The sequence below is a fragment of the Stegodyphus dumicola genome, chromosome 6 (genome assembly GCF_044657685.1).
Source record: "Stegodyphus dumicola isolate Sdum_Otavi_A_Nest chromosome 6, ASM4465768v1".
In the NCBI taxonomy this organism is placed as follows: domain Eukaryota; kingdom Metazoa; phylum Arthropoda; class Arachnida; order Araneae; family Eresidae; genus Stegodyphus; species Stegodyphus dumicola.
In genome coordinates, this window is record NC_140773.1 from 71607321 (window position 1) to 71633504 (window position 26184).

The 26184-nt window shown below is 34.4% G+C and overlaps 1 protein-coding gene across 2 annotated transcripts in view; it reads left to right on the forward strand.

The window, feature by feature from the left end:
- Positions 1-26184, forward strand: part of LOC118196556 (calcium-activated chloride channel regulator 1-like) — a 120759-nt gene that overhangs the window by 27534 nt on the left and 67041 nt on the right. For both annotated transcript variants that reach the window (XM_035368018.2, XM_035368019.2), the window contains exons 3-6: positions 3297-3462; positions 10939-11086; positions 15955-16070; positions 23276-23378. In XM_035368018.2, the coding sequence (XP_035223909.2) occupies positions 3297-3462; positions 10939-11086; positions 15955-16070; positions 23276-23378 (533 nt within the window). The remainder of the gene's footprint in view (positions 1-3296; positions 3463-10938; positions 11087-15954; positions 16071-23275; positions 23379-26184) is intronic.

The window sequence follows — 26184 nt, forward strand, 5'->3', positions numbered from 1 at the left end:
GTGAACCGTTAACAAGTACTATGACCTTGATCTTTCAATCATTTTACTATATGTGTATGAGCTATACACATATTTAATTTCATCGAAAACAACCACTTCCTTCATGGTGCTTCGATTTTTTTGCAAAAGAGTGTAATTAGCCATCTACTCATCTCGCTAACGGTGACACGTCGAAATCTAACCCTCCAAGTTCTGTGACACAACTAAGCTACTTTTATGCGCGGTGCGCCATGTAGCGAAAACCACCGCAATTGGAGGAGACTAAACAGCATTATAAATACCTGATTTCAAACAATTGTCAATTATCAGCCTTTTTCTGTCATATAATTATGTAATAATAAAATCTAAATAGTTTTTACTTATTAGTGAATGTAGTTAAAGCCTTGTAATTTAAAATGTCTTTTTATAAATCTTATTTCAAATAAGTTTAAAGTAAACTGACTGGAAATTTCATTATAAATCATTAAAATTATAATTAATTACAAATCCTAGTCATTAAATTATTCTCCTGAAAATTGCAAATGTCTTCTCGGATATAACTGTTAAAGTGTTTTAAAAATTTAATTAAAAACGGAAAGGTTTGTTAAAGTGCGCTGAAAAATGAAATTCAATCTTAAACTGATAATTAATTTGAGAAAAAGTTCTATGCACTACCTTAGAAAATTATAGGCCTTTCATCTTGAACGAGCAAATTTTGTTCAATTAAGATAAGTTCATTACTAAAATGCAAATAAAAACAAATACATGTGTATGAAATATGTATGAAAAGTGCGAGAAATAATGATGACATCTGGTGAATAAAATGAATGCCAGAATTTGAAAGGAAGCTAAAATAAATGCATTATATAAATTGTGTAACACATTACGAAGAATATAATCTCAATTAATAAATAAGTTATTAAAATATTAATTAAAACTGATGGATCTGAAGACTTCAAATCCTAATAAGGTATCTGAAGACTTAAACACCAATTTTTTTTCTGAGAAGACAACAAATGACTTGAAAGCAGAGAATTCAAGCAAATTTCTTGAAAACAGAAGTAGAGAGAGAACAGAACTTTATCAAAATTGTTTTAATTAACTAATGTTGTCTATAATGGTCAGAAAAAGCTTTCTAAAAGATGTTTTGTAACAGACTCAAAGTTAATTTAGATAAAATAAGTTAAATTTAAGAAATGTGCATTCTATAAAGAATGTTTGCATATTTTTAAACAATTTTGATCAAACAAATAACTGAAAATATCAAATACAAATAACAGGCAACATCTTTTATGCTGAGAATAAGTTATTGTTAAAGCCATAAAAAATTTTGCAACTTCAAAATAGCTCAAATATATTTTGAACAGAAAATTATGTTTTTGTATTATCCGAAGGAAAAATATTCTCATTTTTCAATACGAAAAAGATATGAAAATTTTAAACTCAAGGTAACTAGCGGTATAATAAACAATATTACTCAAAACGAAGGAAACAAATTGACAGTTGCTGCTATCTGTAGAAAATAGAACGTTGAATGTTTATTATATGCACCTCGAAGACCATTTCGAAAAATAAAACTATACTTTCAAAGTAGGATTCTCTTCTCTACTTGCATGTCTCTTCTCTGACTCAAAATAATAAAGAAAGATTTATGTGTTAAAAAGCATTTATTGCCTTCTTCCGACATACGCAGCAGAACGTAAAACCGTCATAAAAGTTTTTCGAAAATCATTTTTATCGCGTGCAAAGTGGAAATTTGTTGTGATCGTTACAAGTAAATGTAGAAAAGACATGGCTTTAAATGAATGATTGTAACAAAAAGCAATAAATTTATTATCTTAAAAGAGAAGCGAAATCTTGGAAACTCGTTTTTATTATTATAAAGAGAGTTTCAGTAAACTATTTAAATCTTAGATGTTCATTCAATAAAAAGTCTAAAATTCAGAATAGGCAAAAGATATTAAAAAATTGTATGGCTAATCAAAATTATATATCGATTCTCTTATTTTAAAAAATAAGACCGCTTACTTATCCATGTTGTGCCATGGTTTGGGTGATGTCATGTCGCACTTCAGTCCACATACTCATGTGAAGAGACAAGCCAGTAAGAAAAGTACTCCTTTTCTTCTTGGCCAATAATATGTTGTTCAAAGATATTATTGTAACAATTAAGAACCATGTGCTTTAACAATCATGCTTGTTTTCGTTTTATGTGATAGCTCACCAGTGGCCTCTGCTGCGGTTTGTTTAAATCAGTTTGTACTATGTCCAAATAAAAGCACGGTACAGTCCATTAATTGCGATTTCTTCTTCACCTAAGACAGAGAAATGCTCCAGTGATGCATCAATACATATAAACCATGAATCAAAACCAGGAACTACTTTATTTCTAAATCCTAAGAAAAAGAGTTTAGTATAAACTGCACATTTACCCTCTTCACATATTTCAGCAAAAAGTTCTGATGTGATGCCAATGAATTACTATGTTTTCAGATTGTTAAGAAGAGATGTTTCGATATACGCACCGACTAAACAGGTGTAATTGATGGATTTTTTAAAAAGTTATTTAAGAAAAGCGTAGAAAAAATTCCCCAAATAGACGGTCCAACAGATGATTGAGAATAATAACTGGATTTAGATTATTATGGTGTTTTACGGGATTGATGTAGCTGGGTAAATATTATAATTTTTTTAACTTAACATCACTAAACTGCATTTTTTCAGGTAATATTTATTTCCCGCACTTTAAAATGTTCAGAAAATAAGTGCAAGATGATTTTGCTGTTGTGTTTTATTCCTTTTACTACACGTTCAAAATGTATATTTCCTACTACTTCGTAATTTTATTAATATATCGTTATTCATAAACCTTTGAACCGCACAAAAATCATCGAATAGGATAAGCTCTGATAGTTGGCTTCTCTAACATAACTCTGTCCACAATACTCCTAAAATGCGTTGAACTGTAATTTTTCCATTTTAGAAAGGGTTCATTATATTATATTTTATTTAACTTATAAACTTTGTTTAAAGTAGAGTACAGTAAACATAAAACTACAAAACGTGCAGTAAATATATATTTGACCTGTAGAAAACCTATTTATCAAGATGGTTTTTATTGTACTTATAAGATCAATAATTTCAATATGTGAAGGCTTAAAAAGATTAATTTGAATGTTTCTCTAATTCCCTAATCTACTAATTGATTTTTTATGTAACAGTATAAATAAATCGCAAAAACTTTCTCATTAACCCCCCCCCCGAATGTCAGTGTTTAACTCCATCGCTGTATTAAGAATGCTTTCCCTTTTCCTCAGGTAAACTTTTGGCGAGAGAGTGGCTAAAATTTTATTTCGGAGTTTTCGACGAAAATGGATTTCCAGATGACACTATGTATCCACTCTACTACAAAGTTCCCGGAAACTCTTCTTCGGATATAAAAATTACAGACTGCACTCATCCAGCAGCAGAATACTATTTTAAGTAAGATTTTTAGTTTAACAATAAATAGCTTGTAGATTAGAAAAACATAACCTTATTTCCTAGAAAAATAGATTATTATTTACTTGAGTAGCATTTACGGAAATGATGAATTTCCGTTTGTGTCTGAAGTTATATTGCTAACGAAAAGTTATTGGAAAAGAAAGTTTTATCGACAGTTTTTTAAAAGATTAGATTTGACGTTCTTCTTATGGGATAAATGAAACAGAAAACTATTGCCATGCGAAACATAATATATATATATATATATATATATAAAAGCTTACAGAAAAAAACAGAAAAAATACCAGTATTGAAAACATGGAAAATTACTCATACAGCAACAAAATGTGTCATATTATGTCGCATTCGAAACTGAGCCGTTTCAAAATCCACTTCAGCTTTCTTGAATTTGATTAAAAAGTCAAACCTCTGAAAGTCTTGTTCTTCGGGGCTTTCTGGTTGTATGTAATTGTTGTATGTAAAATTATGAGTTCTCTTAATTGACACTTTTTACGTTAGCTTCAAAATAAAATGAAAATTTTAATACCCGTCTACTGCTTCTATAGTAATATCATAAATTTCCCTTGCATTTATGTGATATGTACACTAAAGTGCCCTTGAATTAGGAATAGACATGCCTATGCAACTCTTGTAGCGCTGCGCCGCATTATGCTCACGGGAGAGCGTTGTGGTAACTGCATATGCAGGGTGTTCGTAAATGTTGCAACAAACTTCTGGGGAGATAGGGCACATCATAAGGATTAAGAATTGCATAGGAGCCTATGCCTAGAAACGAATTTGTACGCCGCCAAGGGGTGCTGTACAGGAGAGTACTAGTGAGGATTGCTTTATTCGAGCGGTAGGCACCATATGAAGAGTATGGAACGTTATACGAACGGAGAACTTGCAGACGTGCACTTAGTGTATGGAATAGCTGAGGGTTGATGCAAGCATTTATCGAGAACGCTTCCCCGAAAGACATCAACCGCACCACAGTTTGCTTGCACGTCTGCATCAAAATTTGTGAGACTACGGGTCAGTAAGAAGTGGCAGGACAAGTGAAGGCAGGCCACGATCGACTTGCTCGGTCGTTAGGGAAGAAAGTATGTTGGATGCGGTGGAGGAGTAATCCCAGGACCAGCATACGTGCCATTGCCTCTCCAATTAAGAATGTCTCGTACCAGCGTGTCTTGAACGTCAAGTCCTTCTACGCTTTTCGTCTCAAGGGTGCTCCCCGATGACCATCCTGAACGTGTTCGTTTCGCACAGTGTTTTCAGAAGAAAGTGCCCGTGATGTTAATTTCCCAGCTTATGTGTTGTTCACGGAGGAGGCCACGGTCAATAGAGATGGTGTATTCAATAAGCATTTCTGGACTCATATTCCCACATGTGCGGCACCACGCGGCCGAACAACGCTTTAAAGTTAATGTATGGGAGGGTTTGGTTGGTGATTGCTTAGTCGGGTCGTACCTTTTACCATCCAGGTTAAATGCCGCGTATTATCTAATCTTTCTGGAGCAGATTTCTCCTGTCTTGCTTGACGACGTCGCAACATGTAGTTCCAACATGATGGAGCACCTGCTCATTTGAGTAGTGGATGGTCGTCACTGGATGTTCATAGCCATTTGAACAGATCATTCCCCATCGAAGGATAGGTCGTGATGAGCAGGTTTCCTGGCCCCCACGCTCACCGGCTATTTATCTCAGCCTTGATTTCTTTTTGCGGGGAGTGTACTGAAAGTGTCGTATTTTACGATCCTGTTGTGTCTGAAACGGATCTCGTGGTAAGACTCGCCTACGTAGCTGCTACAATCAATGAAACTCCCGTTGTGTTTGAACATATCCGGCAGTCAATGGTCTGTCAGTGTCAGGCATGTTTGGCATCTGATGGTGCAAACTTCGAGCATCTGTTGTAACATTCAAGCTGCCGTACATAATTTGTATTCATGTCAGATAAATGTTTCAAATTAATCACTCTCTTGTTTCCTTTCCCATCTTCTTCCTACCACTTACCCCTGCCATTTCCGGGCATGGTCTCCTACGCAATTCTTAATCCTTATGATGTGTCCTCCAAAATTTTGTCGCAATATTTGCGGGACACCCTGTATAGCTAGGGGCATTTACAGGACAACATTTACGGGATCTGTATAATAGACTGATTAACAACACTATGGTTGCTTTTAATCAGTCGTTTCAATTGCCCCGTAAGGGTAAAACTTCTGATTTAGGTACCTTCGATGCGGAGAGATAGTAGGCCCTCGACGCATGGGCCATTCAATTTCTGAAATCATCAGAGGTACTAAGAACAATGAGCTTTGAACGAGAACGGCGTGAGATGGCTCACGCTGTGAAGAACCCGCGAAGCCAATCTTTAGCTCAAATTATCACCCATCTGGATCAGGACGCCAGTCGTATAGTCTCTAACCGATTGCACAACACTCACTTTCCCATGTTTCGGAACCCGTAGACCCACGAGAGTACCGTTCCTGAATGCATGTCATTGAGCTGCATGACTTGCGTGAGTTAGAGAACACACACAATGTATTCTAGAGGACTGGAAAAGAGTAGCATGGAGTGATGAGTCTCGTTTACGACCACTTGACACTGACAGAAGGCTGAGAATATGACGTCAGGCTCATGAAGTCATGCGAACCTTCCTCAATATGATTCGGCACGTAGATTTGCTTAACGATTATCTCCATCCATTTATGTTGACCTGTCATTCAGATGGAAATGTAGTATCCGAGTAAGATAATTGCACTTCTCACAGGCCCCGGTTGGCTACTGCCTGGTTAGATGAGCATTCCTCTGACTTCTCTGTCATAAACTGTCTACCTAGAAGCCCTGATTGAAATTCTAAGCACCTTCCGGATGTTTTGAAGAAAGGTGGGAAATCTCATCACATAACAATAGCACCACTTCCTGGATTATCGACTGCTCTACCCGATGTTTGGCAGCCATTTCCGTAGAACGCGACCGTAAAATTTGAATATATGTCTCGTCGAGTAGCAGCCATTATCAAAAGCGAAAGGAAACCTAACTCGTCATTGAATTGCTATAATTTGACGCTTTATTGCCGTGGCGAGACGCTACAACTATTGCTTCAAATTAACTTAGTGACTCTACAACTTGTATAAATAATACTTTATTACTTTCTCAAATGCTATATTCGAAATCTCGTGAAAATATTCCACCATGAGCATTACCTTGAGGCAATGAGATTCGTTGACTTGCCTCTAGATAATGATTCGTTGAGGATGTGTTGAGTTGTCGGTTTATTCTTGAAAATTGCAAATGAGAATATTTGAAGACTTTTTTGCGATAAATATAGTGTTATGAAATGCCAGCTACGGTAAGATATCTTCTCGGCAAGGTGGGTTTAGGGTTGCCCAAAAATGGCAAGGGAAGGCAGGGTTGTCATATTTGGCGCTAAATCGCCCATTTGCCGACAAAACTAGCCATATAAATGGACGGAGAGAGAACATTCTAAAACGAATTCTTACCGGTTTAGTCCAGAATGTTTTCGAAGGCAGGTCAAAAAGCAGTTTAGTTTTAAATTAGATAGCTCCCATGGGATCCTACATGTCGACGAACTCACTAACTGGAATTCTGAGAAAAATATAAAATCAATATCTGTTCCTATCGTACAGAACAGCTAATTTCATGCATGTATTTTGCTTTACCAGCAGTGGTTATAAGATGAATGAATCTGTTTAAAAATAAGGAATTCTAAGAGTAAATCATCCTAAACTCTCATTCAAAACGTATTCTAAATCAATACAATGTGTCATTATGTGAGCAAATCGTAAACAAAGTTCTAAATTCGTGAATTTTGCACACAATTGTTTCGAACTTTTCATTTATTTAATTAAAGTCATACAGTGAAAAATGTTATTAATTTAAAATTTCGCTCGACAGTGACAACATGTTACATTTCGTTACCTACACATCCTCACTGTGCAGAATCTGTTTTTCATTGCTAATCTACCTTCTATTGAAACATTTTATAATTGGTTGTATACAGTTTCGATTTATGTTTAAAGAAGTAAGCTTGCAGAGACTTTTTAAGCACATCTTTTAGTATAAAGTAAACAATTTAAAATAAGTATTATCGCTTTCTAAATTTGTAAATTTTGTTCGAAATTCTTCAATGAACTGAAAATTGAGATTCAGTTTGCCTTCAAAGATATAAGCTTTCACAAAAGGAACCCGTGGAAGATATTTTTGGCAAAACTGATTTGATTTAGTCTACGTTTGATGAAAACAAGCATCATTATTGTGAAAAGTTTCTGTTCTGGAAATCGAAGTTAGGGTATAACTGGGAATTTTCAGCAACCTTATTTACTCAGCCACTGGTTGTTATATTATTATATTATTCTACTAATATTCTGTAGATTAATGAATTGAACTAGAAATTTATCAAATGTTTTTATTTTAATCTGCTCTATATTTAATTGTACTCGAGCTTCTTACTGATGTGCATTAAAACTCAGTTGGTTGAAAAAATAAATCGATGTTTCGAACATAATAAATAAATTTACGAAAATGAAAGTACGACGATGCAATATTTTATAAACAAGAATTATTATTATTATTATTATTTGTTGAACTTTTGGCTAAAGGTTTTATAAACCACACCAGTCAGTTACCGTAATTTTGGAAAAAAAAATAAGGTGAACAGAACAAAGTTAAAAGCATAGCGGAAAAGAGCATACATACTTATATTTTATTATTAAAACCATACTGTTTCTGCTACAAATATGTGTTAAAAGTCAAACAGTATGTGGGCAAAATCGCTTTCCCTGATTTAAAACATTCCGCATGAAGTAACCGTGGGAAATAAGGAAAAAAAGGCATTTTTTTAACTTGCACTTGATTGCGCCACGGAAAAGTTTGTAGCCAAATGGCATCCATGAAAGAAAAAGAAAGCAAAATATATTTTGTGGTACTTGAGACTAAATATCAGTGGTGCTTATGTTAAGAGTATTAAGGAATTGGTAAAAATAGTTATAAAGTAGAATAAGAACCGAATCTTTATCGTACCAGTTCGTGATACTTCATGCTCTGTCAAGTTATGTTGAGCAAACACTGGCGAATATTGAACAATATGTGGCTTAATCTGAAATACCGATTTGACCTTCTCCAAACTGCAGATCCAAACACACTGAAATTTATGCAGCACCGTTCATTTAAAAAAATCTGAATTACAGTAATTACTATTTACAAAAAACTCTATGTCTATATATAATAGTTTTAAATCAATAAATTTTTGAAACAAGGTAAAGATTTTTCGCGCACCCTGTATTATTTGGAAAGAAATTTCATATACTCGCTTTTGGTAATTCTTGAGTAATTTATGTTTGTGAGCTAAGTAGATCACGGTATGCTAATAATGTAATTACTTTTTCTTCCAAGAGTCTACCTATTGTCCTGTTTGTGTGCTATTCTATTTCTAACCAATTATTTGTTCATTTATTTAAATTAAGCAGGGGGAGGGAAACCTCATATCGGCGCAGATTTCATGTGAAACTCAAAGATGTTATTTTATATAAAATTACTGCCAATCTAAGGCCCCCGTAATTCTATATTTATTACATAAATATATTTATCCCCTAAGTGGATAATCTCATGAATCGGATCTCCAAAAAACAAACTTGATTAAAATCGTCTAAATTTTCTGCTCAGGCCAGAAGACAGGCCACAAAAACTCCTAAATATTTGTTGACATTAAAAAGAGGGAAAGAGGGGAAAAGACACAAGCCGCGATTTTGATACTTGCGTTTGTGTTAGGCGCATCAGTTTGGCAAAAGGTATGAATCTCGCCAAGGTGTACCCTGTTCTGAAAAAAAAAAATCAGTAATTTTTAGGGATTTCCCTGCATGCTACAGTCTGCTACGTAATCGAACATATGCCGAATGTCTTTTTAGTGATTCGGCGTTTTGCATCCAGGTCATAGAAAATACATATTGCAGAAGCACATTCGTATATTTTCATTTGTTCCCTAATGTTGCAAATTCCTGTTCTATGCTGGATTCCAGTCCACAAGGCTATCACCGGAAATGAATTGGCAGACGATCCGGTGAAGCATACAGCAAGCAATGACGGTAAGCAAATAATCGAATAGGAAACATACATATCAACATGGAGCTATGTACAAATTTTAATATGAGCAACAGCTCTGAGTATAATGGGATAGTGTACCGCTGTACTCCTACTGCTTCAGAAAACTAAGGTTGTAGATGCATCTGGGCCAGGCTGCATATCACTTGACAGGATTGAGTAGGCAGTCGTACAATATGTAATGACGGAGCCAATTTTATTTTGTGCAGATATGTTACTGCTGATGTTAGCAGGAACAGATCTGCCCAAAATAAAATTGACTAAAAGTATTCACACAAAAACAAATTATTTATTTAAAAAAAAGTTATTTTGCTCTTAGCGGCCCACGCTAGTAATGTAAATCATGAAAAAAGGACCCTGAATATTTTGTTTTACTTTGAAGGCCTAAAAATTCTACCTACGCCCCTATCCATTTTATATATCTTAAGATGTTGTAAACTTCCAAAAAATTGTTGAAGACTGGGTGCAGATTGCGCCCACAATGATGTGTGCATCATACTATGCTTCTAAAAATTGCTTCGTCCGCATATAAAGTTTGTTTAAGAGTCACAAAGACTGCGTTAGAATGCAACAAAGCAATTGTGCAGTTTACACGCCAGGTACTTATAACCATCGGCCAAGATTAAAATTATTTGTGTCTTCTTACGCATCCTAAAGGCCAGTTCGAGTGGTTACCAGTAGTTGATATTAATTTCTTAAAATTGTGTTTAGAAGAGGTTTTTTATAAATTACAAATGGGAAAAACTACACTTGTTCATAAAATTATTAATTAGACAGATCGTGTAAAATGTATTTGTTTTTAAATCTCAATCAGATGCATTATCAAAAAGTGTAAATAAGGCTATTAAGACTTTTTTATAGCTTTAGATTATTAAATCGCTTAGTTTCTTAATTAAGAAATGACATATTAAATTTGAAAGATAAATTAAATATACTTTACCGGATCGCACCTCACTGGGCATTGGAATAAAATAAAAATATATCATTTAAAGCAGTGGCAACGGCAACTCATTGCTTTTAAATCGCCGAGTTTGTTAATCTAAAAATCTTAAAATTTTTATAAAACATAAACTAAATCAAAACCAACTTTCAGATTCAAAATTCGGGTCTTCATATGTATGTACATTTACGCGTATTAATTATCTGGTGAGCCTAGGTGCTATCATCTTTCCACAGATCGAGGAACTCACCTGTAGATTCTTTATTTTTTGTTAATAATATAAAATAGATCATTAAGAGAAAAGAAATTAATAGAAAAGAGACATCCTAATTAAAAAAATATGAAATTTGTGAATTACAAACTGAGTTTTATTCATTTATTTATTTATTTATTTATTTATTTATTTTTCTGTTTAGGAAGGGTGAGGAAGACTGTACTTTGGAAGTGAATGACCAGAATGGCTTACCAAGTTCAGACTCTTCGGAATGTGAAATTCGTGTTAGAGAAGACAGCAGAAATAAAGTTCACTCGTCGCTAATGTACTTTCACAGGGATCTGACTCAAGTAATTCATTAAAATAACACTAATTTTGTACTATCATTAATATTTTTATCTGGTGTCCTAAAAATATATACAAAATAGTGTCTTATATATTAAAGTGGACCTTCACCATATATAACGAAACCGAATCATAACGAGCCCCCGGATATAATGAAAAAGCGTTTTGGCAGTTTCCCATACACTTAATGTTTATACTGTTGTAGCGAACTTCTGAGCCTATGAAAATTAGATATAACGAACTACATGGATATCTTCGATTGAAAGTTTTATTGCATTTTTCATATTTTTTTCCGAATTTCTCCAAATTTTAACGAAAAAATTACGAATCATGAAATTATACACATTTATTGCAGTATTAAATTACACATCTTATTCAAATTCTACATTGCAACCACAAAGGACGTTATTTATATTTATGATATCCCTCTACTTTTCTTTTTGGTCTAAACAAAGACTATGCGAGATAGATGTGACACCAAACTCTAGAAGAACGCGTAACTCAGACATATCTTATTTGAGTAAAAATACTGTCCAAGTTCAATTCTCCAGAATAAGTGTTTTACAGTCTTACGTCTTTTTCAAAATACAAGATATTCTATATAAATTTATTGAGTTCATATTATAGTACCAACTCTACAGTTGGTACTATAATCAAAATCCAAAACTCTGTAACTTTTAGGTATGACAGAAAAACCGAAGAAGATGGAGCACAGAGGCATTTACAAGAAGCATGATTTTCTGCAAATTTCTAGGCAGATGCTTCAGACAAAGACTGAAACATTTATCACATACTGTGGAGAAACTGGAAAAGAAATTACTTCAAATTTATTAAATGCGCGCAAAAGTAATTGCAATTAAATCTTAATATAATTTTTTTTACTGAGGTTTAATTTTCTCTCCTTTTGAGAGATCTGAATATCAAAATGAGTTTTTTCCTCAATCAGTGAATGTTTTCGCGTTTATCTGAGATAATCAATTTTGTTTTTATCAGATCGGATATAAGCGATATATCAGATCGGATATATAACTTTCGGTGTCTGAAGTTCGGTATAGCGAAGTTCGATTGCGTTTTCTGCCCTTTGTACATATTTCTCTTTCGAATTTAATATACTTAATATTTCAGTCGGTATTAAAAATACTGCAAATTTTTATAAGGTTTTATTTCGCTATATTCAAAAGATTTTTATTAATTTTAAATTATTTCCCGATAGGCTATATAGTTCGAATTTTGTACACGAACTCTTTGCGGATGACAATATAATGTGGTAAAGAGATTTATTTCAAAATGTGCTTTAGATTGTATTTAATTTAACTGTGAAACGATTTTTGCAAGTTTTTTACCTGCACCATCGGATAAAGAAGGAAAACATATGTTTTAAATAAAATTTACGTCAAATTTTAATATAAGTTTCTATTCTTTGACTAATTTTCGAAAGTTGTTGTACTTTTTAGGCGCATCAATAGATTTAAAATTTCAACGTCTAAATTATATCTCTAACAAAGTTCTAAGAATTTCACAGATAGTAAAAAAAAATCTTCACCCTCTTTTAAGATAAAAGGATAAAAGGTTATTAAATGGACGACTTCTGTACTTAAAAAAAAAAAAAAAAAAAAAAATGCTGCAGCAAGCAGAACGAAAAACTTCGTTCTTCTTCGGGCGTCACTTGATCTGCTAGAAATAATTTCGAAGTTTTGATGTCACTATATGCCACATTATTTTTCTTTGCTTCATCATACATTCCTCTTATTACTGATTTTATTTATTTTCTTCCTTTTGCGAGAAGCAAAGTATGCCATTTGAAGTCTTCTACCCTTTAATAAATGCAATTTCTTTCTCCTCTTTTTTTTACATTTACCATTCATTTCCTTTACTAATTTAAGAAACGATAGCGTTTAAGAGTACATTAGTATTTAGAATAATTTGCAATGAAATCTATCACACCATTTTTAATTTTTCGCATTTTATAAGTCGAAAGGGAGAAATGCGAATACCTCGTCCAAGATAGTCTAAGATCCAAATGCACGAATATTTTATGGCAGATAATATAAATATATTAGAATATGAAGCTAGAAGTAATATATCTTATTTTAAGGTTGTAAACAGTAGCATTTGATCGAGGTAAAAGAATTATTATTCATTGTTGAAAAAAAATCAACTGAATAATTTCATTGATAAGGTTATAAGGTACCGCCAGACCAACCTAACCAAACAAATTGATCTTATGGTCCTAACACGCTATGCCAAGGTTAAAAGATATTTTCTCAGTCCTTTCTGTGTGCCTTCGTAGTGTAACGGTTAGCACTCTCAGCGCATATTCGAGAGGTTCAGTTTAAGGTATTGCAATTTTCACTCTTTCCGCATCAAAAGAAAACCTAATGTCTCTACAAGGTGCTAAAACGAAGAAAATGCAAAATTAATTAACTTAAAAAAATAAAATACGCATTTTTAAAACTCATAAAATAATTAATGAAATAAAAGCAGACAGATAACTTATCGTATAGCTTAATAAGAATAAGAGATCAAATAACTCTCTTTATAAAAGCTATCTGCGATTTCATATCCAAATAATAAAAGCACGGAAGCCTAAATAGCGAAATATAATATTCGAATTACATTGTCAAAAGTATAAGGTAATGAACGGATTAAGAGCGCCCCATGCTTTATATATGATATAAAATTGTAGATGAGTTTTGTAAAGAGAATTAATTAATATCTTATTTCCAAGGAACTATAAGACAAATTATTTTTTCCTTTCAATTCATCGATTATTTTATGAGTTTTTAAACGAAAGCTCATTTAATAAAAACTTTTTATCGTTGTTTCTCTTCAGTTACAAGGAAATACTGGACATCTCAGAAAAATAACCACACCAAATGGTTGTTTGGTTTTAAGTTACATTTCTGAAAATTGCGTATTTCACGATAAAGTAAGAATAATGTACTAAGTCCCTCTAGCAGTTGTTTCAAGCAAAACAAAATTTAGAAAACTCGTCTGCCAGTTTAATATTTTCAAATCTACTATCTCTGATGATTCATTTTGGTGCTAAAGATTACTAAACGAACAATTCTATGAGTTAAAGTTTTTTTTTATATATAATTTAGTTTAACATTTCTTCAGATGTATTTTTAATTACTGTGAATTTTCATATGTGCGTCTGCATCAGATGTTATTATAAATTTGCTTGAGTAGTTCGATATTTGTGGATTTAGTTATCTTGGTATAAGTTTTAATTTAAGAAATTTTATAAATATAACCGTTGAAAAGCATGCTACTATTTTTCGTTAAAATTAGAATGCTTGATTTCAAAACAGGCTAATAACTTTTGGAGGTTAACGCGGTTAAACTTGGTAACATTTAGTAATATTTGTCTAAATGTCGCCAAGGCTGTGTATAATTCATGCTTCGCTCCTATCACTAATGAAACTATAACACAGACGTAAGAAAATGTTGGCAGTCCATTTTGTACAAGTATCTTTAATCGGAGTTCGTCGACATTGATAACTATCAAGAAAGAAACATTTCATCCTTATTTCAATGAAAGTGGGGGAGGGGGAGTGTATTATTGCATCGATTCAGTGCTGACATTTTCTGGGCTGAGTTGTGAATGATTTTAGTTTCAGTGCACCCGATGTCTTAATGTATTTCAAAGTTGAAATTTCGCAGTTTTTCCTGTTTGTGGAAGATTCATGTTATACGTTCAGGTTATCGGATTACCTGCTCGGATCCTCTGTGATACTGGAGCTTCTGCACGCTGCTACACTCATTATATCCAGTGTGATAATTTTGGAAATTTAGTTAAATTAATGCTCTTCCCGATATTCAATTACTATTTCAGAACAGAAAGAACAAAAATCCTTAGAAATTACTTTTAGTTAAAATGTTTTGCTCTGGAAAATCAAAATATGAAAATAATAAGAGACAGCACAGGTATACCTAAATAAACAAATTAAAACGAACAGCATCAAAGTAATATGCCTTGACTAGCATTTTAAATACAAGTTATAATGAGAAAAAAATTACAGTTTTACTTCTATAAATAGCTAACCATTCGAAATAGTTATTGTGTATAGTAAGTGATAGTATGATAAAATAAATGTGTTTATAAATTAATAGTCCTTCCTTGTCAAACAACCACCGTACATGTTTTTGGCAATATTTTGGAGACTAACATTTGAGAATCAATAAGTTGCACATTATAGATTTGGAGACTATTTTTGCTACTTTTGGTGAGAAACCGTGGTGGCTACTTAAAGAAAAGTACAAAATTATTTAACCGTTATAATGTTTCATGAATCTACCAAACTAAAATAATTTAATAGAGACATCATAAAAAAAAAGATTCCCATGTAATATAGGCAGAAATTTATAATTTTTCCGTGACATAAGTAAACCTTTTTGCTTTTTTACTACTAAGTATAAGTGCAAATGATTATAACTGCAAATAATAAAATTTTTTATGAAGAAAATGAGCAATAGCATACATGAGCAAACCCGAAAGAGCTCGGGTTTTAACGACCGCCCAAAAGTTCTCTATGCTCTTGCTGAGCTCGCAATCTACCAGTCTACTAAAATTTAATGGCTCTAAGTACCGTTGTTTTTTCACAATGCGAGGAACATACATACATGCATGAAGATTTTTCATTATTTAACTTTTTAAAAAATAATACAGAGCGGTAATATTTGGTGGCAAAAATTTGAAAGTGATACACTGTTTATAGTGGACAACGCAAAATCCCGTTTTGAGCCTCGAAGTCCATTGATCTTACTCCCTACTGGGCTAAAAATTATTGTTATGTACTAAAACTGCGTGTGATTGCATTAAAAATATTCTTTCTCGTATGATGATATATTTACTCACTTGATTCCACAGGTGGACTTCCTGTGCGGAGATCCTAACCATTCACACAATTCTGATGCTCCAAACAAGCATAACACTCTTTGCAATGGAAAGAGCATTACTGAAGTTGTTCGCAATTCTGGTATCGAGTAAGTTTAAAAAAGTTCTCTTAAACCTACTGAAAATTCTCTGCCTTCAAAATATTTAAAAAGTAACAAAGTAACATTGCTTATACATACTTATACGTTTAATTTCACGTTTTTCTAAATTTTATAAATACATTTAATTTTTATCTAAGGAATTAACTTTCTAAAGAAGAATGTTCAGATCATTGTTATACACTGCTCCACAATGAAACTGAAACATCAAGAAGGAGTGGTCAGAAATTTATGCAAATTTTAGAGTAGACGCACGTCACTGAGTTATGCGAATGATGTGAAATGCGCAGCTCTCCGACGCACGTGAAGTAAGATATAAGGGAAGGAACGTGCAGAATGGGCGATATTCGTGTCGTTATTACTGCCAGACGAATTATCGAAGAAAGTTGGTTTTTGTCCCGGAGGATACGTGTAATAGGAGACAATGCCAGGCCGCCGTCAACGAAGGCACTTCCAGCGGATAGACGATTTTACGAGGGGTATGGTGATCGGACTGAGAAGGGCGGGTTGGTCCTTACGTGAAATCACTGCTGATACCCACATGAATGCGAGCACGGTGCATCGGCTATGGTGAATATGGTTGGAACAAGGAAATGTGGGAAGAAGGAGGGGTGCAGGTGCAGCCAGAGTGACGTCAGCACGCGTGGATCGACGTATCCGCCGACAAGCTGTGGCGGTCCCGCAAGTCACTTATACTGCGATTCCGCAGCATGTGCAAGATACCCTGGAGGCTCCCGTGTCGACCAGAACCATTTCCCGTCTATTGGTTGAATGTGACCTGCACTCACGGCGTCCGTTAAGAAGACCATTGACCCCACAGCATAGACGTCAACGTTTAGAATGGTGCCGGACTGGAGCGATGTGGATGACAGAATGGCGAAACGTCGTGTTCTCAGATGAGTCACGCTTCTGTTTATCCAGTGACAGTCGCCACATACGTGTGTGGCGTCGACGTGGAGGCAGATCTAATCCGGCAGTAACCGTGGAACTCGCCACTGCACGGCAACGTGGCATAATGGTTTGGAGCGCTATTGCCTACTATTCCAGATCACCTCTAGTTCGTATTCAGGGCACTGTGACGGCCCAACGATACTTGGATAATGTACTGCGGCCGGTGGCAATCCCCTACCTTCAGGGGCTGCCTAATGCAATTTTTCAGCAGGATAACGCCCGACCACACACTGCTCTCATCTGCCAACATGCTCTGCAAGGTATATAGATGCTTCCCTGGCCACCGTACTCTCTTGACCTGTCACCAATCGAACATGTGTGGGATGTGATTGGAAGCCGTTCGCAGACTCTGCCCCTGCCTCGTTCAAAAGAACTGTGGCAACTGGTTGAAAGAGAATGAAGAGCCATCCCTCAAGACACCATCCGCACTCTTATTGACACTATGACTAGACGTGTTTCTTCGTGCATCGCTTTCCGCGGTGGTCCTACATCCTACTGAGCCGACGCTGTTCTCGCTCTGTATTCTGACTATCATTTTGAAATAGAGATCACTTATTTCTGCTTGCTGTCTCTGTCTTTTTTCCAAATTTCATCACTTTTTGACAACTCCTTCTTGGTGTTGCATTTTCAATGTCGAGCAGTGTATTTGCTAACTAACACACATGAACAAAATCTATCGAATATTTTAAGGTATGCAAAAAGGTACTCTTAATAATCTAAGAAATTAATTTTTTGGGTTATAGCAGTGCACACTTGACCCACCTGCCTGATTGAAAGGATGTCTTCGTGTAGAAACTTCTATCGAAAATTGGTATTCATGTTATACTTCACGGAGATTTTCTAACAGAACTTTTTTTTTTCTTACTTAACATGTGGAAAAACTACGCAAACTATGTCATGTCTTGCTGCCAACATTCAGGCTAGCTTCTGTAGTGCGTAAGAGACCGAGGATAAGAATAATAGGAATGGCAGTCTCAAAATCGGCATGTTTAAATTTTTTTAGCCAGCTCCCGATGCCACAGCCAACACTAGGCCCACATTGCTTTTGCTGTTGGTAATATAAACTATCTTCTTATACTTGATGCGATACTGAGGCTTGCAACATTTCCAGACTTATCTCTCATCGAGTAAGTCTAGGAATGAATGGTCGGTTATTTCAGAAGGAAAAATCTAGCACTCATTCTTTGTGTGCTCAAACATTTGCAGCGTGACAAAATATTTCTCAGCGATTAATGCCATAACTGATAACATGCCAAGGCTATTTCCGCACATGATGCCCATTTTTCATACTGAATAAATCAAGATTAACTCAATGTTTGTTTCCAGGTTTTAGCCATTTAAGTATGATTAACCAGTCTATCGATCCTATGGATTTCATATTTCTACAGTCTTCGCTTCTGTAGTGCTGCGATTTCAGTGCTGAAAGTATTATTTGAACAGAAATTATTTGGCCTTTTACCATAAATCAAATATTCGAGAGTTTCCTCTCTGTATGCACATAAAATATTTATAAAAGTTTTCTTTTATATGATTTGTAATTATTAAAAGTTCTGTCGTTTGGGGGCAACATTTTTCGCTACTGAGAAATTTCATCTTTTATACAAACAGTTTATCGATATTAAGTTCTATGTTATTTCTTAACTGTATCAAAGTCTTTTATCAAAGTGATATGTGTAACTATAACTGCATTCATCTCAGTTTTGTGATCATTGCTTAGGAAATGATAAACTGTTTAACCAAGAAAATAATGTTTAAGACAGCACATACTACGCGAAGTACTGCAGAAATAAAAGTAAAATACATAAAACTAACAAACTGCGTTTGAAAGCAGTTTCGAAGAGATGTTAATCTTGATCTCCTCTCTGGAAAAACTATAAATTTTAACGTGTAGCGCAGTGTTTCTCAACCTTTTAGTATTCACGGCCTAATTTTCAATCATAATTTTCATAGCGCCCCCTCTCCCCACCGCATACAATAAAATGTATACAATAATAATGTTTGAGTATTTTGGCGATAAACCTACACTACAACCTTAATTTTAAACTTTACAAATTACCAAGAATACGGAAATTTATTGACATTTTGCAACACCGATCCTCAGCATTGAAAAAACAAGAATCCTATGCCTTTTTATCAATCCGTGTCAAAAATGGGGGTTTTGTTTCGGTTCTTTCTTTCCCGAAGTGGCAGTTTTCCTTAAAGGGACAATTCAAGCTGTGAAGATCGTTATGTGTTAGTAATAAAAGTCTTCAAGCTATAATCAACGAAATTTATCAACATAACACCGAATGGAAAGAACGTACCATTAGTAAGAATTTTCTCACACTTGCATGCTATGGAATGGCAAACAAAGGGTGTAAAAGAGTTCATTGTGCTTTTACCCTGAGGTATAGATGTTTTAACGCATTGCTATTTGTTTTTCAAAGATGTTTTGTTTGATTTATCCAGATGTTTTGTTTGATTTATCCAGATGTCAACATAAGGATTCTTGGATAGGTTTCTCATAAGTAATGAAAAGTGAAAGTTCTGAAACATTCTTAAACATAGCGAAGTTTGAAAAAAAGTCAACAAAATATCATATTCACGAGGCAAAGGTTTTATTGAAAATTTAAACAGATCGAAGAGATGTTAATCTTGATCTCCTCTCTGGAAAAACTATAAATTTTAACGTGTAGCGCAGTGTTTCTCAACCTTTTAGTATTCACGGCCTAATTTTCAATCATAATTTTCATAGCGCCCCCTCTCCCCACCGCATACAATAAAATGTATACAATAATAATGTTTGAGTATTTTGGCGATAAACCTACACTACAACCTTAATTTTAAACTTTACAAATTACCAAGAATACGGAAATTTATTGACATTTTGCAACACCGATCCTCAGCATTGAAAAAACAAGAATCCTATGCCTTTTTATTGCTCTTGCGTCAAACCATGTCGGGCATTCTTACGGTTTCGCGAGAAGTTTCGATTTGTCTGGTCAGCTTAAAAGTTAAGTTAGGAGCGTGCGCAGATGTGAACAAATGTTTTCTCATGGGGAGAAGGAGAAAGTTCTATGATGCCAATTTCAATTCCAGACAATCTCATTCGAGTCGATCCTTCTATCGCTATTGAATCTATTCTGAATGTGTATGTTATATATATTTTCGTGTAATTGCAATTCACCGTATTAAATATTCACGGCAGCAGACTTATGCAGAATCATGGATAAATTTTTAAGCGGGCGTAAGCGAGCATTAGACGATAGACAAGTATCAACAAGTACATAGACGAGCGTGGTTCCGAAAATAAAATCAAGAAAATGTTCTCAAGAATACTTAAATTTTGGGTTCACTAGTACTGAAGTAAATGAAGAAGAAAGGCCCCTGTGTATCATTTGCTCAAAAATATTGGCAGCAGACAGCATGAAACCTAATAAACTTAAACGACATTTGGAAACGCTTCATAGTGAGTACGTAAACAAACCCAGAGAATTCTTTGAATTAAAATTAAAATCATATGAAAAGCTAAAATCATTGTTTAAAAAAAACTTTGTCTGTGAATGAAAAAGCTTTAATTGCCTCTTACAAAGTTTCATATAAAATATCCAGATGTAAAAAGCCTCACACCATTGGTGAAGAGCTTATTTTGCCAGCCGCAATTGAGATTGTAGAAATTATGTTTGGAGATAATTTTGCAAAACAATTGCAGCCTATACCTCTTTCAAATGATACTGTTGCCCGTCGAATTGCTGATATAGCTGAAGATGCAGAGTGTCAGCTTTTGTCGAAGTTACGTGACAAATTGTTTTCAATACAACTCGATGAGGCAACAGATAGTAATAAAGATGCTCATTTCATTGCCTATGTTAGATTTTGTGATGATTTGTCAGTAGTAGAAAAATTACTTTTCTGCAAACCAATAGAACTCAAAGCAACAGCACTCGCATATCTTAAATGATTTTATGAACGAGGCAAACATAGAATGAAAAAATTGCGTCGGAATATGCCCCGATGGTGCTGGTTCTATGTCCGGAAGATTCCAAAGTATTCAAGCACTTGTGAAACCAAAATCACCACAGTGCGTCTGGACACATTGCATGATCCACAGAGAAGCTTTGGCTTCCACAGAAATGAGTCCTGGTTTGAATATTGTGTTAACTACGGTTGTAGCCATAGTAAATTATATAAAAATGAGACCTCTGAAATCAAGAATCTTTCCCGCACTTTGTAAAGACATGGGTGCAGTACATTCAGCGTTACTATTTTATTGCGAGGCAAGATGGTTATCACGAGGGAAATTTTTGCAACGTGTTTATGAATTAAGAGAAGAAATCGCCTTTTTCCCAGAAGAGGAAAACAGACCGGAAGCTGAGAATTTTCGCGATAGTTTATTTGTGATGAAATTGAGCTACATGGTCGACATATTCGAGAAATTAAATAACTTGAATCTTGAACTGCAAGGAGCAAATACACATATATTGGATACGAGTGATAAAGTTAATGCTTTTTGTAGGAAATTGGAATTGTGGAACAGAAATTTAAAGCAAGAAAACTTAACAATATTTGCAAATTTGAATGATTGTATTAAAACTTACAAGGCTGAAGATCAACAAAGTTGTTTTTGTAACCATTGAAATTCATTTAGCAATGCTAGCAAAGACTTTTAAAAAGTACTTTCTTGCTGACCAAAAAACTGATATCAAGTTACAAGTGGGTGAGGGATCCATTTCAAAATACTCCCGAAGGACTCTCAATTGAAGAGGAAGAAACCTTCATAGACTTCAAGGCAAGCGGCGAAACCAAAAAACAATTTAGTAATAAATCACTCTTTGAATTTTGGGCAGGAGTGGATGATGAGCTTTCTGCACTAAAAACAAGGGCATTTCGCATTCTACAACCATTTTCAACATCCTTCCTTTGTGAAACTGGATTTTCTGCGGTAGCTTCTTTGAAGACAAAATATAGATTTCAGCTAAATATAGAAAAAGAACTGAGAGTGTCTATTTCTAATATTAAACCCTCCTTCGAAAAACTTTGCTCTGCAAGACAGGCCCAAGGAAGTCACTAATAATTATTAATTTTGTTTTTAATTTAATAAGTTAATTATTAAATATGTCGAAATGTATTTTGTTTTGTATGTGTGTGTGTGTTCTTTCCTTTCAGTCAGTTAATCAATTTTTTTAAATAACATTTTCTCTTGGATATGCTCGCCCCCCCATTAGTGTGCTCTCGCCCCCCTAGGGGGACGCGCCCCACAGGTTGAGAATCACTGGTGTAGCGTGCTTTTTGCATTAGACTCTGTAAAAAATTGCAATTGCCCTGCCTGTAATTGTGAACAGAAAAAGAATTGTACACGTGACTAAAACAATCGGGAAGAAACTTCTACTTTTAGTCCAAATGCAACCCATCTAATTAATACTCTTTTCGATTTAAACAATATGTTCTTGTTGATAAACTAATTAAAAAATTTATACGTACAGCAAGCATGCTATCAAACGTGTATACGCAATACCATTTCGTTTATAAGAATTCTAAGTTTTTTAAAAGTAGCGTTTTACCATTTGGGAAAATGATACTGACAATATCGAGTATTTAATTTACTGAATAACATTAAGTGCTACGCTTGTGATGTAACTTCAGAACTTACGAAAATAGAACTTTTGGAATGCCATTAATAATTTCATGAAAATTTAACAGCTTTATTCTTTTTGCAGTTTTTGCAGTTTTTAAAGTATATTTTAACTGTATGGTATAGAGGACATTTTATTGTCTCATTGGTATAAAGAGCAGAAAACAAAATTATTGCAAACGTATTCATAAATTTGGATTTGTTTTTCGAATAATATTTTGTTGCTTAATATTACGCCTTCAACATGAAACTAGGTGGAAGCCTAAAATATTTTTCTACGGTTCGCGGCATCAGAAAAATGATAGGAAATCCAGAGATACTCTCTTCTACTATGCCATTGATCAAAACTGGAAAGATATTAGGCATACCCATAGTGTCACCTCTAAAGCTCTTGAAATGTACGTACAACAAGCAATAGCTGCATTAATATCCTGCCCCTGAGTTTCAAGGTATTGTTCCTTCGAGCAGGGCTGTCTACAGAGCAAGTGTTTAATGTTTTGAGAAAAGGACTGAAACTTTTTATTTAACCTCTTTAATATTTCTTTTCCAGGATTAACCTGAAAATTAGATTTAGAATTAATAAAGTATTTAAATCAGATATTCATTATTAATGTTTCCCTTATTTCATACACAGTTTGAGTGGGGAAAGTACCGGGGAAATCAGTTTCTCTTATGTTCAAGAGAAAAATCCAAGCCTAGCCATCGCTTGGCAAGATACTGATATGCTCAATAACCAGGTAAATTTGATATTTCTATTTTAAAAATATTTGTTTATGTTCATTAAATATGGCAAATTTATTCCAATAAAAATTGCTATAAATTTTCATATTGTTGCTTGCGTACGGGTTCGTAATAGATTGAATGCACAAGTTCGATAGAAAGTTAACAAAATTTATTCTTATTACAAGAAATATAACAAAACGCTGGATTTTTCCTCAAAGATATTTGTACAATATCACACAGTAGTTATATTTTAAACTTCTAAAACGTTAAGTAGAACGCAATTCAAGAGTATAGAAAGCTTATCCGATCTCAAAATTACAGCAGCTATTTAAACAACAACTGCACTGAGATGCTTCTCTCCGGCTTTTTAAAGCTTCTTAATAGGGCGCGAGAAAGTTCTGATAATTTCTGTTTTCTCGAGATTTCTCTAAATAAATACGAAAAATCCCTTAATACGAAACTGCACCTAATGTGCTAAAAGAAAGCTTGATTTAAACTTTAAAGTGTGGCTGGAGAGCCTAACTTTAAACACATTCATTCTGTATTTTCTTTCGAATCATTCATTTATACAAGATTTTTGCACTTGCATTTTGACCAAAGCTTACGTTTATACCATTTTAACTTTTAAAGTACTTTTACAGCTGACACTTAGAAACTTTTACGTTCAATACCTTTTTCCACTTTTAACATTTAACATTTTTAAATTCATTTTACATCATCAGTTACAGTTGCTATACAAAATTTGCAATCTTTTCCTAAAATCTTAATTTTATGTTAACAATTTTCACTATCAAGTCTTTCCGACTGAAAGATATTCACAAACTAGTTTCTCGCAACTTGCGGATTCTCGAATATACATTTACAAACTAATTTCTTGCCAACTTGCGAATTCAAAAAAATTTACTGCTTAAAAGATAATTACAAACTAAATTCTTATAAACTTGCGAATTCAAACTTCTTACTTTAAACAGCATTAGAAACCTTAAACAACATGACACAAATTGAACTTTTAACGCAAAATAAGCAAGCAAAGAATGATTTCACTTTTTTTTTTTTTTTTTTTTTGTTGTTGTTGTTGTTGTTTCTAAACTCCTTCATTCTGAGACGATAAAACTGCTCAAAAGTAGATATCGTAGAACTTGAAGTTTCATCTTTCTCCTTGGATGGCTAGTACCTTCTATCAGAATCTCCTCCTTTCTTCCCTGTGTTTATGAAACGCGCTGATTTCCTGATCGGTTTAGGGTTCTGGAACTCCAGTCTCCTCTTTACCTCCTGAGGGCCACTTCTTTGCTGAGGGTCTTCAAACCGCTTCTTGGATTTTCTGGCTTTCTGGGACGGTACAGCTACCGCGCGTGGAGTTCTTGGCACGCTTCCAGGATCCTGCATTCAGGGTCCGTTTTTAATTCCGAAATTATTGTTTCACGGATTCAATTACTTTAGAAGATAGCATTGCACATCTAATTATATTTCCTTCTTCGTCAATCTTAATTCTTGATACGGCATCCGCAACTACGTTTTCCTTCCCCGGTGTATGTTTTATAATAAAATTCAACTCTTGCAGTTTTAACCTCAAACATATAAGCTGGGGAGAAAGATTTTTCCGCGAATACAAGCGACCAACTACCGCATGGTCTGAGTATACTGTTATCGGAGCGCTAAACGCGGAATTTTTGCACCGCTAGTAAAACAGCGAGAGTTTCTCTTTCAGTTGCGGTGTAATTCCTCTGAGTTTGATTTAAAGTTTTGCTTAAAAAGGCTATTAGCTGCCCATTTTGGGAAAGAACTGCGCTAATTGCGAAATCCGATTCGTCTGCTGCAATTTCTAAATTTTGGTCTCCTTCCGGGAATTTAAAAACAGGTGCGTTAATTAGAGTCTGCTTTAATTCTTCAAACGCAATGTTCATCTCAGCAGTCCACGTGAATCTAATTTCTTTGCGTTTAAGAACTTGCAAGGGTTCAAATAACTTCGCAAAGTTTTTGATAAATACTCTACAATAGGAACACATGCCTAAAAAGGAAAAAAATTCCTTGGCGGTGTTTGGAGGTGGATAACTCTTAATCGCTAATATTTTGAAATTATCTCTCTCGACATCTTTTTCGAGATTTTGTAACAAAGATACCTAAGTTCCTTGGCAGCAAACTTGCACTTCTTCAGATTTACCTTGAGGTCGGCTTCATTTAATAATGTAAAAACTTCCTCAAAATGTTTAATGTGTTCATCTACAGTTTTGCTTTTCTCGCCACTGATACAGGCTTCCGACCTAAGGTAATTGCGAAAATTGCCAAACGGAATTAGTGCCTGGTCAGTAGAAGTATTCAACCTCTCCATCAGCGTGCCCCACGTGCCAACGGCATTTAAATTCAAAATTCAAGAGATACAGAATCATAGCAATTTGAGGTATACATAATCATCTGTGCCAGTCGCTACGAATACATTCATTAATTGTATACATTAGATATAATAGCATAATAATAGACATAATGTATCCACACAAGATTCACATCAACTTCAACCATCTTTGCAAAGAGTATATAATGTGAAGAAATGAAAGGCAGGTGGGATCTCTTTAAAATAATAACAAGATGATATAATATTTTAAGTACAGGAAAGTGACTATAGAGGATCCGAAGAGGATCAGAAGATACAATAGAGGATCAGATCATTTTTTTTCGTTATGCTATTCAACTATAATGTCATCTCGGTATATTACTGTACTTTTTCCTAAGACTGGCCTTAAAACAATGTCCATTACTTTTTGCAATGCAGCCGGAGCTCCGCTTAAGCCAAACGGCATTCTCAAAAGCATATACGTCTGACTT